The 17,500-nt window shown below is 39.6% G+C and overlaps 1 protein-coding gene across 5 annotated transcripts in view; it reads left to right on the forward strand.

Annotated features, from left to right (window-relative positions):
- Positions 1–1,173: 1,173 nt before the first annotated feature.
- NRG1 (neuregulin 1) overlaps positions 1,174–17,500 on the forward strand; it is a 135,446-nt gene continuing 119,119 nt past the window's right edge. For all 5 annotated transcript variants that reach the window (XM_040417891.1, XM_040417887.1, XM_040417888.1 and 2 more), the window contains exon 1: positions 1,174–1,619. In XM_040417891.1, the coding sequence (XP_040273825.1) occupies positions 1,541–1,619 (79 nt within the window). In that variant the 5' untranslated portion in view covers positions 1,174–1,540. The remainder of the gene's footprint in view (positions 1,620–17,500) is intronic.

A 17,500-nucleotide genomic window follows, 5' to 3' on the forward strand; every position in this document is an offset into this window, starting at 1 on the left:
GACAGATAGATATTAGATAGATAGATAGATAGATAGATAATAGATAGATAGATAGATAGATAGATAGATAGATAGATAATAGATAGATAATAGATATATAGATAGATAGATATGAGATAGATAGATAGATAGATAGATAGATAGATAGGAGATAGATAGATAGATAGATAGATAGATAGATAGATATTAGATAGATAGATAGATAGATAGATAGATAGATAATAGATAGGAGAGAGATAGATAGATAGATAGATAGATAGATATTAGATAGATAGATAGATAGATAGATAGATAGATAGATGATAGATAGACAGATAATAGATAGATAATAGATAGATAGATAGATAGATAGATAGATAGATAGATAGATAGATAGATAGATAGATAATAGATAGATAATAGATAGATAGATAGATAGATAGATAGGAGATAGATAGATAGATAGATAATAGATAGATAGATAATAGATAGATAGATAGATCGATAGATAGATAGATAGACGGATAGATAATAGATAGATAGATAGATAATAGATAGATAGATAGATAGATAATAGATAGATAGATAGATAGATAGATAGACGGATAGATAGATAGATAATAGATAGATAGATAGATAGATAGATAGATAGATAATAGATAGATAGATAGATAGATAGATAGATAGGAGATAGATAGATAGATAATAGATAGATAGATAGATAGATAGATAGACGGATAGATAGATAGATAATAGATAGATAGATAGATAGATAGATAGATAGATAGATAATAGATAGATAGATAGATAGATAGATAGATAGATAGGAGATAGATAGATAGATAATAGATAGATAATAGATAGATAATAGATAGATAGATAGATAGATAGATAGATAGATAGATAGATAGATAGATAATAGATAGGAGATAGATAGATAGATAATAGATAGATAGATAGATAGATAGATAGTAGATAGATGATATATAAGTATATTAGATAGATGATATATAAGTATATTAGATAGATAGATATGTATACACAGACACGTTTTCTAGTACTGTAGGTGACCTCTAGAGGCGATTGCGTGTACTGCATTGCTCCACCTCAAAGTGGGTGTGTGAGTGGTAGGACATTACTAACACATAAACTCCTGCTGAATGGGAGAGTTTCCTCCAGTGCAAGGCAGGAGAAACTTGGGACAAGTGAAACTTTGGAAAAACTTGTAGCAGGAATACAAACCAAGCAGGACATCGTTTATATATTCTTCTTTTTTCTTCTACATTTCCATTCTATATTTTTGGCTACTTGTATTATTTTTTCCACATCAGAAGACAGGACATCCAGTTGTTTTTGTGTCGCCTCCACCTGGATGCTAGGAAGTAGTGGAGAGTTGCTGGTGCTGCCTTCTTGTGGATTGTAGCTGATGTCCGTGTGAGTGGAGACAGTCAGCAGTGAGGAGGTCCTGGGCTCAGTGCACTGCCACACCACAGACAGGAGAGACACCACACTGGATTCTATAGCTCAAGTTATCCGATTAAGAAGCCTTAAATCCCTCGCTATGTCTGAGACCAGAAAGAAGGAAGGAAAGGGGAATAAGAAGGGTAAAAAGGATCGCAATAAAGATCAGAGGACTCCAAGTGAGTGCTGTTTGCTTCTATGTTACTGTGTGTTGTAGTGTACAGGCTGTGACAGTGTCTTCTACAGGGCATGCTGGAGAGGACACTTCATCTGCTCTCCTGAGCTGCCCTCTAGTGATGAAATAACAGATCAGACCTGGATGGAAGGAATTCCCTTCCTCTTGGGTGATACCCCACAGCTAGAGAATGCTGCATCATGTATGAAGGGTTAAGGAGACATCAGTGACTTAGTGGCTAGGGCTTCCCCATAGGCAACAGGACTCTTCAGTACAGTGGACCTGTGTGGACCATCTGGATGATTTCATGGCAATTGAAATCCATCTTATTTTTTGTAAAAAAAATGTAAATAAATAATATAAAGATATATATATATTCTACCTTATAATCAATATAATAAAATGGCAGTGTCAACTTCTAGATAGCCTAGCAAGAGATGAAAATTGGGTTATAGTACCATGTCAGAGAGACTAAGGGTACGAGCATACGGTGCGGTCTTGGGGTGTTCAGGACGCGGTCGTGCTGCGGCCATGTCTCTAATTAAACTTATGAGACCACACCGTTCAGTATTTTTAATGGCCGTGCGGGATTGAAGATGCCGCCGAGCCGTTAATAATGAAGAATAATTATACAATGTGGTTTCATATGAGGCAGCGCAGGGAACTCGACCACAGTATGGCACATCCCCAACGCGGGTGCTCATACCCTAAGGCTATTTTCACACTAGAGCTTGAGAGCTTTGCTGGAGCTCTCTGGATCCGGCATTGCCAGAAGCTACCTGCCCCATTGACTATAATGAGGACCGGCAGAGATCCGGCCGCAGCCCGGCAAACATGCTGGACTAATACCGATGCGCGGCGCTCTCAAACGCTGTCGTGACACTAGCCTAAGGGTACGGCCAAACGGTCAGGTTTTCTTTGTACGCCATTCTGGAGGCTTAACTCAGGTGTAAATTATGAAAGAAAGTATAAAGGGCTAGTAGGACTTCTCTCTTTCTAAATCCACACCTGATTTACGTGTGGCAGTACCCTAAAAGTAGTGTTTCTCGGTCTACTAAAATTACCTTTGACTGATCTGAAGAGTGAATGATGTCTCATACGTTCTCATTATGGGGAAGATCAGACCATTTCCTGCGTCACTTCAGTGCCTCCTTGTGAACCATCAGAGGCAGCACAAAACCATGTCGAGACAAGTTCTTGTAGAATATTAATCATTGACAGATGAACCTGGACTGGTAGACGGTGTGATGTTTGCACTCTCTGCCCGTTCTGGCTTAGGTCCAAAAAGCAAATTGACAGTGTTTCGGATCAATATCTTGATTATATATGTAAATATGGTCTTTAGGAAATGGCATCAAAGGTATCGGTGGTGTAGATGTACATTTGTCACTTAACCCTTTCAGCTCGCATCGTTTACAGTATATATTCTGATAATCCATGGATAATGTGAACGAGTTGTACTTAGTGGTACACTCAGCTCTGCTAGATCTTCACGTAACTATAAAGTATGTCGTGTAGGAGTACAAAATGTCCATGCTATGTATATGTATCAACCAATGCGCAAACCCGCCAGCGTTCGCACACTTCAGATTTGTTGCAGAAATTTCTGCCAATGGATAATCCATCCTGTAGATGGGAATGAAGGTGTTCCTGCAGCATCTGCATGGATTTCTGCAGGCTCCCTCAGTTATAGAAATTTCTGCAACAAATCAGCCCTGTGTGAATACACCCTAGCTGACTTTGCTTGATGCGGTGTCCGGAATGTCTTGTGCTAGAAGGGCTTTGGGAGATACCTGCTTTTGAATGCCTAGTGAGTGACAGATGTACATGCGCACAAGAGTTCCCAGATATAGTCTGAGGCAATCTTCTTTTAATCCTATTATCTCAGCAAGGAAGCTAGATGTAGCTGCCTGTTCTGTAGATGCCAGCTTTCATTTCTAGAAACAAGTCGTAGTTTTGAAGATTTGATAAATTCGCTTTAGACTTTATAGCATTTTTCCCAGAAGGAAACATTCGGAATCGTATGACAATGTTATAATTGAGGAGGCGTTGATGTTAAATGTTGAATCGTCAGGTAGAAATCCCCTTTAAAATACACTAGGGCTAGGACTATGGTAGACAAGTCTCAGGTACTCCAAACTGTGGCTCAGAAACCCAAATATAGTCTACAAATCTGTCTTAGGGAATTCTTCAGTACTGTTTAAAGTTCTTTGACTAGAGTACAGATGTGTTCGTCCTTTATGTTTGGTCCCAAGAGCAGATCTCTGAGACCTCTGCTGCTGAAGGCACGCTTTTCATTAAATGGAGAGCATCCAGGAAGAAGGAATGGATTCACCAAAACCTATGTACATGTGTTGTGTGGACCCTGTGGTCACTGAAATCTTTGTTAAAGGGGCTGTCTCAGCTCGAACATTGGGGACATATCACTAGGACATGCCGCCAATGTCAGATAGATGCAGATCCCACCTCTGGGACCCACACCTCTCTCTAAAACGAAATTTCAAATAGAGTGAGAGCGCACCGCACATGTGTGACTACCCACCGTTCATTTCCATGGGAGCGCGAGCTGGCTCGGCTATATGCAGGAGTTCCAAAGAAGTGAATGGAGCGGTGGCTGTGCTTGCGTGGTGCGCTCTTTATTCATTTCTATGGGACTATTGAAAATAGCCAAGCACGCCGCTGGCCTATATTTTTTCAGTGCTCCCATAGAAATGAATGGAGGGTGACCATAAGGTGAGACAATGTCTTAAAGCCTATACTTTACAGCACTAGAGACTTTTGTTCTTTAAACAGAACCTGAGATTTGGGGTCCAGATCCACAGGTTGCAGTATATGAGATGTACTCTACTACCAAGCTGAACAGTAAATGTAATGCATGTAGACCATTTCCAGCATTGCCTTAGGTAAATGTCTGATTGTCATGCATGGTAGATACCACTCAAACCACTTACTGTACAGACATCATCCATAACGGATAACGGCATGTCCACAGCTGCGTTAGAGGCTCCGTCTGGGGATTCTGTCATAGAATTCGTCAAAAATAGCTTAAAAAAGCCCTGTATGCAAAAAAAATTATATTCTCCTGAACGGAAACCAAGCAGAGCCAATTATAGTCAATGGGATCTGTTTGGCTCCATTTCTGTCAGTTATGTGCCAAAACCAGCACTTCTATTATTTTCATTATTCTACTCCTGTATCGGATCAGAAGAATGGAAATAATAGTGCTGCTATGGACATGCCCTAATAATGCAGTCAAGACATAAAGCAGATTTGTGTTCCAGACAATTGGATGTTGGTATGATCCACTGCATGACAACTAGTGCTTCATGTTCCCTAGCGCCATATGTCTGCTGAAGCCTTTGGATTGTATGAGCGCCCCCATGATTTCTGTTAAAAAAAATATTTTTCTCTTTAAAAAACACATTGCTTCCTTAAGGGAAGTTATTGCTCCTTTTGATAACTTAGCAGAATTATCTGTGTCTTAAAGATCTTGTCAGCATTGAAATCAGGACAAAACATGAGTTGAAGCCTCCAGGGCTAGCATTCCTATGGACAATGACCTGCTTACTATACATAAGGGAGATGGACACAGGGTCCACCCTAGCTGCATATCTGTTCTTTTCTAGTTAATGGCAGATTTGTGTCTGGTTGACTAGAAGTGTTGCTTATCTTCTGTTTTTGTCTTCTAGGACCCTCAGATTTATTGTGCATTTTTTCCTATATCCTTCTGTAGGCTCTTAGTGAATCCATTGCCTGGAGATAGCATTGCTGACATCAGTCAATTTTGTTCTTTGTTTTTCTTTTATTTGCCTCTTTGCTCTGAAGTTGTTTCTTAAGTTCAAAAAGTGTGAACTGATTCAGGATCACATTCTTCCTGTCGGTGCCGCAGAGTCACGTAACGTGTTGCTTTCTCTATACTTTTTAAGTCCTCCATTTAAAACAGCGACTTGGATGCAGGCATAGAGCATAATTGCTGAAGGCAATTTCCATGCAAGATTTTCTGAACGTGTGAACACTGAGTTCATAATAGTATATGACATTTCACTAATTCTTAACAACCAGGCTGACATAGGAATGTGCATTAATGGATGCTACCAGTTATTACGTTGTATAAGGAATTTGCTGTCAGTTTTCAATTAGAGGGGTAAAATATTGCACATCGGTCAATGTTTCATACATTCTTGGCCTCCCTGGGAACACAAAAGAAAATGATTTTCTTCTAATAATAATATTTGCATCTGTCTTCATTTACAATTACTCGAGTGGTGGTGTTGATTTCTGTTAAACTAGTTCAGAAAGGAGGGGAGGATTTAGGGGGAGGATTGGAAAGATCTTCACAATCAGAGGTCTAACTATAGGGACATGTACTGGATCCAGATGAGACCAAAAAACTAAATTTGCCCAATGAGTGCAGACCAGATAAATGATACAAGATTGTTGAGGGGCCTGGTTACATGTTATGTATTTGTCCCAGGAGCTTAAAGTTATAACTCTGTAAGGATATCACCAACCCATCTTGTTTCTTGCAGTTTTGGAAGCCAAAATCAGGAGTGGATCATAAATGGAGAGAAAGTATAAAGGACAAATATATCTTTGCCCCTTTTTTAAAATCACTCTGCATGTTAGGACATTCTTGACATGCCCTAGCAGATAGAAATTTTTGCACCCTTTAGATGTGCTACAAGATCCTGATAGAATATAGGAGACAATTGAAGTATTTCCAGCAGGTCTGAGATAATTCACTTGACTTGACAGTTTCTTGTCATAGATATGATGCCAGGAACCGGCATTTGGCTCATAACTTCCAGTATTTACTCACCATTAGTCTGTGGTTTATTGACCATAGAAACACATCTTTGGTTCATGCTTGCGATGCTTAACTAGTAAACCTAATAGCCTTACTCAAAAGGGCAGTGGGGAAAAGTGATGCCCTATAAACACAAATTTATTTACTGATAAATGATCTTGTAAAAACTGTCAATAGCAATATATTCACTTAGCAGCCTAAAGCTCAAAGTAGGCTACGCCACATCTCATGATAGCGGTTTACCAGTAGCAGGAGATGATTTACAAGCAGCAACATAGTGAAGCGCCTAGACACAAAGAAGAAAATGGATATTGAGGTAGAATTATAACATTGGTATTACAATATATTGTTGTTCTTTTTAATATGAAGAAATGGTAACGTAGCCATTTTTTATCCTTAAATAGATTAAGCATACACTATAGTAAGGGATTTTGTGTCGCCTGCTCCTTAGAAATGCGCATATGACACAATGGGAACCATCCACCCCCTGATTATGGTCATAAAACATAAAAATAGCATAGAAGTTAAAAAGAAACATCTAACAGGTTTCAAAGTAACATGGTTACTGTCTAATTAAGAAAGTCCTTTGAAGTCCTTAATAATGTTAACGCCTGCCGATAAAAATAATCCAAGTGACAACCATTTCTATCGACTTCTAAATAGTTTTCAAAGACAAGTAGAGAAAGGATAAAAAAACATTGTTTTTCCTGTGCATAAGATATGACAGAAAGTTATAGGTTTTTGGTCCAGATATTGTTATTGGATACATATTTTGTTTTCAGGCTCTAGAAAAATTGAATAGTCAGATGGATGTAGATGATAATAGAATGTGGAAAGGGCAGTAAGAGATAATTATGGATCCATCTTAATCGTGAAGTCACTTGAAAAAATCTCCTGCCAAGTAATATGTGACTATAGTGAAATTCCTCTAGTCAGGCTGAACACACTCCAGAAAGTCGTACAGGAGTCATCCTCGATTTTGATATTGATGTCCTATCCTCTGAATAGGCCATCAATAACAAATTGGTGTGGGTCCAACACCATGCACCCCTGCCGATCAACTGCTCCCAGCCAGCTCTAGCTCTCGAAGTCAGCACTGGAACTACACACCTCCATCCATTGTGTAGTGGATGGAGCTGGTTACTAAATGTGAATGGGGGCACTGCTGTAGTAGCCAACTCTGTGTACTACACAATGGAGGAAGTGTTGTAGTTTCAGGGCCAAGAACAACTGATCGACAGGGGTTTCAACCTCCCACCAATCCAATATTGAAAGCCTATCCCCAGGATAGGCCACCAGTGTCAAAATACTGGACAACCCCTTTAAGCTGCCCATGCACATTAGATGTATGTCAGCCAAAGCCATCGATTTTGGTTATATTAACTGACCATCTAATGTGTATGACTGTGCAAAATGATCATTCGCCAAATTATTTTTCATTCAGCAGACATTCAGTCATTAACCTACTTCTGTCTAATGTATATGGCCACCTCAAAGCCTCATGCATGCTGTAAGACACCAGCTGTCAGTGAGACATCAGCTTAAATCCTGAACCCCTGCCCTGTTGTGCCACCAGTGCCATCTCCTGTTGAATGCAGGCCTCGGGCTGATGGAGCCTCACTGGGCCCTCTGTCTCACATAGGATTTGACAAACATAAAGCATTTTTCTCATATTGACATCCACCCAAATTACATTTCCATGGGCTTACCAAGCCCATTGGATACACATTTGCCTGTTGATGATTCCAAAAGATAGAGGAATGAGTATGCAGCACTAACGTGAAGTAGTGTTGGAATATAAAAGGTAGACTTTATATATTTGCAGTGTATTTATGACTTAAGGGTTTGTCCACAGAATATATATACTGATCATTTATTGTCACGGCGAAGAGTGGGGGAAACCCCCCACCGTGCGATGTTAAAGGGATAGAGGGAAGCTGCTAGGCCAGGACAACAGAATCAGGGAGCAGGTCACCTCCTAAAGCATCCTCCCTAACTCTGACCCTGACTCCTAACCGTATGAGCCAACCCAGATGGTAGGAGGGCTCATACTCAGGAACCTCGGGTCCCTACTAGCCCTCAGGAAATCCCTGGACTAGGAGCAGGGTAAGACGACCTGTTCCTCCTAGACATGGACGAACAGGAGTCTAAACTGGCCAAGCTGCAAGGAAAGGGAAACATATACAACATATGGATATGGCAGGTGAGTGAAACCACTTCCACACCTACCTGCCACAGACACACAGACTGGAACCCGTGCTCAAATGCTGAAGTCCACACCAAACACAAAGGGAGACAGCACACAAACATTAAACACACAGGAACCAGATCCATAGCTGCAATAAGGTAAAACACCACACAAACATAAACCTAACATCAGTACATGTTTTATGACCACAAGGGTGGCCCTCACTGGACAGATGGTATAAGACCAGGAGGATGACTCCAGCATAAGGCATGGCTGGAGTACTCCTCAGCTACAGGGATCCAGCAGAGGCTAAATAGCCTAAGTAGCCACACCCACACACGCAAACTAAGAAAGGAGTTAACCCTTCCAACACCAGACAAGGTAAGTGTCACTTAAAGGGGAAATGTACACATAACATGAATCCCGTGCTCACCAAACATAGACAGTGAACACATACATACAAATGTTGCTAGAAGCAACCGCATGCCTTGACAGCGAGCCGCCTAGCAGCCAGCTCAGGCTGCTACACTGCCAAACCTAATTATGTTGCCAGCGGCAACCACACGTGAGACAAACATACAAACTGTCCTAACCTGCGGTAGACAACAAGCAGACCGCTGACAACTGCATGCGACACAAAGAGTCACGACCATATGCTGTGACATCTATCCACAGGATAGGTTATTATTGTCTGGCCTTTGGCGGTCCCACCACTGGGAATGGAGAATAGAGGGCCTGTTTACCATTTGAGCAGAGAGCTCGGCTACCTTCATCGGTCCCAAAGAATTTGAAAGTATCAACACTGTGCATGGTTGACCGCTGCTCTTTTTAAATTGTAGCACATGGGACATGGGATGTTCTTATGATTCCCCAACAGTGGCACTCCAAGCAATCAGACAATTCTACCCATCCTGTTGATAGAGGATCTGTCTCATTCTTGGGACAGTCCCTTTAAATATGGAGGATGTGAATTATAATTGGTCATTCATTACATATGGTGGCAGTTCTCTTTCAAATGAATGGATGAGACTGCACATTTTTGTAAGTTTGCAGTGAGCTTATTTTTTAGATGACAATTGGGAATTAAATGAGTACTATAAATCTTTGTCTATTATTTGAAAACTTCAACATTTTTATATTCGAGACTATAAGTTGGGAATTAAACTCGTCAGGCTCTTTTAATGGCTGAAGGTTTTCAAATTAAGAAAGTAGCAAATCTGTTCTGTTCATTTCTGCTCACTTCTAGCTTGCTTAAACCATGGATAGCTTTTTTAGCTTACTTTTTATTACTAAAGATTTTGCTGCCATCTTGTGGCACAGATAATTTTATATCATCAATTCCCTGGATTTATTTACATAGGAGTAAACGTTTCACAGCCTCTGACGGAAAGACAATTTCTAACTGGCAAGAGAAATCCATTTATAAACTGGAAGATCGACAACTTTTTTTAGCTGCTCTTTTTGGCTAGTTAAAGAGTGAAATAGTGAAGGGTTATGAGACCGCAAGTTTCTATAGTTTCTTTATGACTAAATCCCTGGAGAGGAACACAATTTCCCACTTCCAAATGATGTGGAACAAATCAGTTTTATCTTGCTTGTCCTAGCTCCATAACTTTTACATCTTCATTCTGTATGGTACTTAAGGAGATTGCAAGTACAGGTGGTGGAAAAACTGAGAACTAGTATTACAAATTGCTGAAAACTGACAGCAGGAGCTCTGCATGACATCATGAAGCTACTATGCTAAATTAAATCTTCACAAAAAAGGAGACAGCTTTTTTGGCTTTCATACTAGGACACCAGCAGAGTAATTTTTGGCTCTACTTTAGAACTACATGGTACTTATTGTGGAATGATCATGGTGTACAGTAAAAAGTGACCATACAGTCAGTTTTTCCAGCTCTTACGCATTTATTTACTGAGTTGAATCTCATGTCCATGAGCCATATGTAAAATTGTACAGTCATTTTTTTTTTAAGCCTTAGAGGATGTTAATATAAAGATGGTGGAGGCTGCCATTCAGTAAGCTGGGCTTCAGCATCCAAAAGGATATGTGATGTCATGTCTATTGTGATGCTAAAATGTTCGTGTTTTTGTCATTACTAACCATGGCCTTATTTCATGTCAAGTATTAAGGTAGTTTGGTTGACCATTTTTGAAAAAAAACAACTTTATGCTGTGCTTAAAGGAGTTGTCTCGCTTCAGCAAATGGCATCTACCATGTAGACAAAGTTAAGGCGCTTACTAAAGTATAGCGATTGTCCATATTGCCTCATTTGCTGGCTTGATTCATTTTTCCATCACATTATATACTTCTCATTTGCAGAGAATACGGCCGCTGCTGTAGCACAGATACAAGGTGGTTGCTGCACGTGTGTGTCTATGTGGTCTCCCACAGTCCCAGGCACCAGAGAGGCCTGTGCTTTCAACGCTAAACTGGCAATAAATATTTGATTAATGTCACCCAAACCAGCCAATTGTGGAAGACCTAGACTCTAATCTGTATAGTGGAGTCCTCTCGACTCTCCCCCGACACTAGATTTTGGGGGAGAGAAGTATCAGGCAGTAAGATTTCAATACGCCCAATCCTTTTGCTATTTAGGCACATAATCTTCCACAACAGGTGTGTGGCAGAGGCTTTTTCCCCTCTCTCTATTCAAAACACATGTGCACTTAGCCAAATGTACGGTATGGCCAGTTTAATGTAGTAATCAGTACAAACAAAAAGTATCCCTACGACATCCATTCATTGCAATTATCTTCCTTGCAGTGCACACATACTGTTTTTCATAAGCAGATAAGATAGGTCATCAATATGAGATTGTCTGGGGTCCTACTCCCGACATTCCTGCTGATCTGTTGTTTGAGTAAGTCGTGGGGCTCACCAGAGTAAGCCTCCTCACAGGTTACTAAGCACAGCACCATGTATTGGATAGCGGCTGTACTTAGTAATGCGGCTCAGCCCCATTCACTAGAATGGGACTGAGCTGCGCCTAGGCCATGAACCATGAACCTGGCCTAGGAAGAGGTATAAGCAATCATAGAGCAACGGGGTCTCTGCATACAGCTGATCAGCCGGGATGCCGAGAGCCGGACCCACGCCGATCTCATATTGATAAACTATCTTAAGGATAGGCCATCAATATCAAAATCCCAGAGAACCTCTTTACTTTGGTTTTCTATATAAATATATGTATAATTACAACTAACAATACTTTTATTTACACATAACTCATCCTTATAGGAAACCCCAACAAGAAGGCACCATTTTCTTGTTACTTTACTCTGTGAAGCAGCTGTCAAACTCCTGTCCCTGTTACTTACAGTATGTCTGATCACCAGTATAATATTTCAGTTCTTTGAAAAGACTTCTCGTGCTGTTGCATGACATTAGAAATAACAATTAAAATGTTTTCACCCCTCTTCAAGAGATACATGTTGTACTGAGTGGTTGACAGCAGAGGTTCTTCAGTTTAGAGATAAATATTACAATAGCATGGTCTTTTTCTATCACTACATGATGTCATTGTATTATGGTTTAAGTATTATGTGAGCAGCAGCCAGGAAGACTCTTTAAGAGGTAAACACTGGAATAATTAAGAAAAGCTGAAATGTGGAGCTTATTATGTAAAAAGAGAGGGATACCACTAGCTTGCCATCATAAATCAGCATGAACTGTGCAGATGTTGGCAAGGCATGCCTGTGTTATGAAAGGGAGAGGAAAGAAAGCTTCTTCCAGACACCTCTGACACTTGGCTTATGTCCCCACAAACAAAAAGTTGGGCATGTTCTAATCTACCTGGCCAGTCATTATCTTCCCCAACATTTGCCCTCAGGAGGACCCCATAGAAATTAAATGGTCATCAAATCTTGATAAATTTGGCAGGTTTGGCTAACATGATAATGCACATGGCTAGCTTTAGTGAAACCTTTTTGAGATGACCACCCGAAATTGCAGTGGTCTCTAACGGGTTCTCTGGAATTACTGCTTTGTTTTTACCAAGTTTCCAAAGTAAATAGAAGATTCATACCTGCGCCCCACGTCTCCCATAATCTGTGCTGGCTCTGCTGGGTCCACGTTCCAGTCAATGGTTTGTCTTCTTTTGGCACTGCATGGGTATGGTCATGCTCCACTGCAGCAAATGACTGGCTTCAGCAGTGAGATGCTGTTTAGGCTGTTAGGGTTGGTCTTCCCAAAGAGGTGGTGTTATGGAGAGGTTTTTCTCTACCTGCAATAGGGAAATCATAGCAGGTTAATTAAGCATTGGAATAAATTCATCAAAATCTTTAATAGGGAAAATATTTGACGTACCATGGATGTATTGTTGTTGTAGTCCATTTCTAGTGCATACACCTGACTATTAACAACGTATTGACCCAAAAGGCCGGATGGATACGTTTTGTCCATTTTTCTGGTATAGACAGAGGAATTTATCTTGAGCTTTGGACATTCAATTGGAAGCAAATGCTTTTTGTCTACAAAGCAATCATTTATCTAGCTGAAGTTCCCGCTTGCTTTCTTATGATATAAGATTGCCATTGAGACAATGAAAATACAAAACTGTGTTGATGTAAGTTCATTACAATGCGTTGTGTTATCTGCATTGAAGTGCAGGTGCTTGAACTGTTATGTAAAATGCCAGAAGGGCTGAAATTGTAAAGAACTGTTAGAAATCCGGTGTTTTGTTAGCTTTCCAAAAGGAACATGACTGAATAAGGCTTTAACAGTGCTGATACTTTATCATGTTCCGTTATGGTACAGGAAAACAAACCATGTGTCAGTATTTTGTGTGAGCAGTTCAAGCTGCTTAAAGTATACATCAGGGTTACACGACACTTCCCTCAGTCCTCATTTGTTTTTATTGCCCTATAGGTTTTCCACTTCTTGAAATCTGTCAGAGCAGATACATATATAAGATAAAGGAAAACATAAGCTGAATGAGAAGGTTGCCTTATACCCTATAATCACTCTGTGTACATCCCCTATACCATAGTAAACCAGAGGCATGAACTTTTCGATGACACAAAACACAGGTGTGCTCTTGACCCTCATGGGACTGTTTTTTTTATAGTTACTTTCGTATCTACTCAACAGCAGTTCCTGTGTAACAGCCTAATTTCCTTTGGGATCAAGCACCAAACACATAGACATTTATCAGCAACATATGGTGCATAAATCGAGCATAAATAAAAATAGTAGTGTTTATCCTGCCAAACCAATCTAATACTGGCTTTTATCTTCACATTTTAATCATTGCCTGGTTTAGGAAACCCCTTTATAAATGCTCTGTAGGGGTCCATTTAAATCTCAAAGATCTAACATGTTTTTTCCTGAATTGGACAGCACATTGGTTTTAAGAGGCACTAGGTATTACTTATTTTGGCATTGCTGTAGGGAACATTAACTCTTGCTGCTGGATTCTCACATCACAGCTGATCATGGGGGTCATAAGAGTAGGACACTATGTAATCTAATATTTTTGGGATGTCTATAGACTGTGGAAGGTAGAATACCCTTTTATTGACCTGTGCAATAATATTGCATTTCTTTTGAGCAGTACAATTTGATAATTTAGCCCTTGCATGAAAAACTAGTTGCGTGCCCCAAACCTTGCTTTACTGATGTTGTTGAGTAACAGAAATCTCCATCCAGTTGTTCATATCTCTGTATGGAAATATCATGTATGGCAAAGTGAATACTGTTGACATTTTCCATTAAAATGGTGGCCTTCACATGGAATTGATGACGAAAGAAACTTTATCGGAGTTCCCAGAACTTTTTCTTAATTTCACAGCTAGCACATGCAGCTGCTCACTTCAGACAGCTGTTGATCTTTATGCATTGATATGTGGGAGAGAAGCTATTTTTTAGCACCTTAAATATAATTAATTGTACCATGAGTAATTGCAGCTTAACAACTTTCAAAACTCTCTGATAAGTGTTATTTCTATGTGTTAAATCAATAGGTACCAGGAGAAAAACAGCACCGTAGAAACTGGCCATTTATTCATTTGTACAGTATTTTATTTAAGTGCCAAATATGCTGATTTATTTTCAAGCGTGAAATAAAGTTTAACATGGTTTACTGTAATAATTTCCACAGTAACCAGCTAAATCAGCTTATGGATGTAAGTCAATACATTGCTTTAAATAAATGTGAATCCCAAGACTTCGGCTCTGTGAAATAACTGTACTTACATTGAAACGATGTCACCACTGTCTGTTCCACCGCTGCGTTGTCTAATCAGTCCTATTCACTTGAATGGTCAGCGAACTGGTCTTAACCACTATATTGTGTATAGAGAGATGATATTAAAAGGATAATGACATAAACAATTATCACAAATTGAAGTCACATATTGACATTTGAAGTCACTCCAGGTATTCTACTTCTTGTCCTGCCTTAACTTTTTCCTTTGTTTGGATTTTTGCCATGACAAATAGCCGCACTTGACTTTCTCAATCAGTCCATTCACTCCAAGCAGAGAATGAAGGGGATGAGTTATGGCATCATACGTTACTCTGATTATTAAAATGTTCTTTTGTGGGCATCTTTATCTAGGCCTATTAATAGAAGAATAGAGCTGTCATATTATTATCCTAAATCCCTTAATCTACTATTTTACATTTTTCCCTTCAAAAATGCAGCAAACAAATGCCCCCAAAAATGCAAAATGTTAAAAAATGCCAAAAAACATATGTGTGAACCCACCCTAAAGTTTTTTGGGGGAGTTTACTATATATGATTTATCCTTAGGTAAGTCATCCTTATCAGATCGACCCCTGGGACCCCACCGATCAGCTGACTGCAGAGCTCTTCAAAATCAGACATGGAGCTGTGACGTTCCAGCACACAGCAGCTCCTGCAAACAGTTATTTTGGATGATTGTTGGTGGTTGGGACCCTGTTGATCTGATAATAATGACCTTTTTGCAGTCAAAATACAAAACAGTATTTAAGTTTTTGCCTTAATTCTGATTGTTTTATACTCAGGGGCGTACACAAATTTCATAGGGCTCCATAGCAAAATGTATTATGGGCCTCCCTTCACTACTCAATTTTAAAGTATGCACGTATCGAACATTCCCAGGCAAGACAGAATACAAAGCAAAATTCCCCAGATTTCAGATGAATTTATATTTTCTTTGATTGAATTGAAGAAATATTAATAAAAAAAAATTGGAATAAAAGAAATCACCTTTTAGCTTCACCCACTTTATCCGACTTCTGTGTTCAAAACAGATTCTTAAAAAATATTGTGCTCATTTTGAACAACACATTATTGTATTTACACCAAACAACTGTCATAAATACATTAATAAATCTCCCCCAAACAGCTCTAATCATTGCTTTCCTTCACATAATATATTACAAAACTGGCTACCTGCAGCCAGCACTAGGGGGAGCTCAGTGCATAGCAATTTATACTGTTACCGTAATATTCTCTTTGTTCTGAGCTCCCTCTAGTGGTAGCCAAATGAAAATATAGTGCTCTCATGTCGGGAAAAGACGACATTCAACTCCAGGCTCCTTCTGTCTCTTCAGACTCCATAGCAGTCACGTGGTCTGCCTCCATGGAGGTATACGTCACTGTCTATACTGTGTTCATTTGTAGCTGCATTTCTATTACTAATGAATAGCTGTAAATGTATTCTACATTGTTAACATGGCATTACTGCAAGTTTCTTGCTTTTGATGGGAAATAATTACACCCTTGAAATGATACAAGTAGATAGTTTACGTATGTACAAATGCTACGTCAGCATAATTTGTCAAGCACAATCAGTGGCAAAAGTGCACAGTTGTGTACAAAGGGAGGCCAGTTATGACCACAACTGTGCAAACATGTTGACATTCCACAAAGAATATGTAAAATATCTCTGCCAGGCACCAACCCTTTAAATATCTATTTACGTAGGAGATCTTCAAGTGCAATTCTTTGTGAAACGTTTGTTCCAGTGCATTTTCAGACAATTTGAGCTTGTTTATTATATTACTATTAAAGCTTGTATGTCCATTAGTTATATTGCTGATCGGTAATGCTATTCAAGCATTCCAGTAGGTTATAGGAGGTGTACAGGTAGTAGCCAAGCTTAGACTCTGGTGACTGAGCCACACAAGATGACACTGGTGTTATAAATGGAACATGGTAGGTGGGGGGCCCTGTTATACATATTGCATTAAGACCAAAGAGCTTGTAATAACCTGATACCTTATGCTGTGCCATTAGTCTTAAAGAGCAGAAGAAACATAAGCCAGTGGTCTCCTCAGAGATTTGTCTGTTCAGCTCCTGACATGTGCTACTTGCACGTCCAGCACCTTTGTCCTCTTACACAATGGTGAAGTGTCAATGCGTGTCTGTGATAAGATGGTGCCAGTAACATCACTGTGAGCAGTACTCTCTTTCCGGTCCTAGGAAATGTTTTCTTAGGTGGCTTTCAGAAGAGAACAGTCAATGTTCCTCCACAGACAGGTTTGTAACCTTGGCACGCTTGAAAGCAACATCCAGATAGGTGTCCTGGCTTTGATGCTTGTATGGACAATACTCTATTAATTGACTGCAGACAAACACAACTTAATAGGCTTCCTAGAACTGTCTTTCTTTAATAGCTAAGCTTTGTCTGCATTTGTTTATGAGGATTAATTAATAGCTATATAAAGGTACAACTATTAAAACACCGCACCACACCTACTATGGAAATGGAAGGGTAACCATGTTTGAAGTGAATGAAGCATAATATATTCATTAAACGTTAACTCCCATCCAGTGCAGACGATAGCCACATAGATAAAGCTCTTACCGGAATGATAGGGATTGCCTGTTGTAAACCTATCAGTAGTTTATCCTTATATTATTGTCACTGCAGAGAATAAGCTTTTCTTCACCAA

This window comes from Bufo bufo, chromosome 2 (genome assembly GCF_905171765.1).
Source record: "Bufo bufo chromosome 2, aBufBuf1.1, whole genome shotgun sequence".
NCBI classification, from domain to species: Eukaryota; Metazoa; Chordata; class Amphibia; order Anura; family Bufonidae; genus Bufo; species Bufo bufo.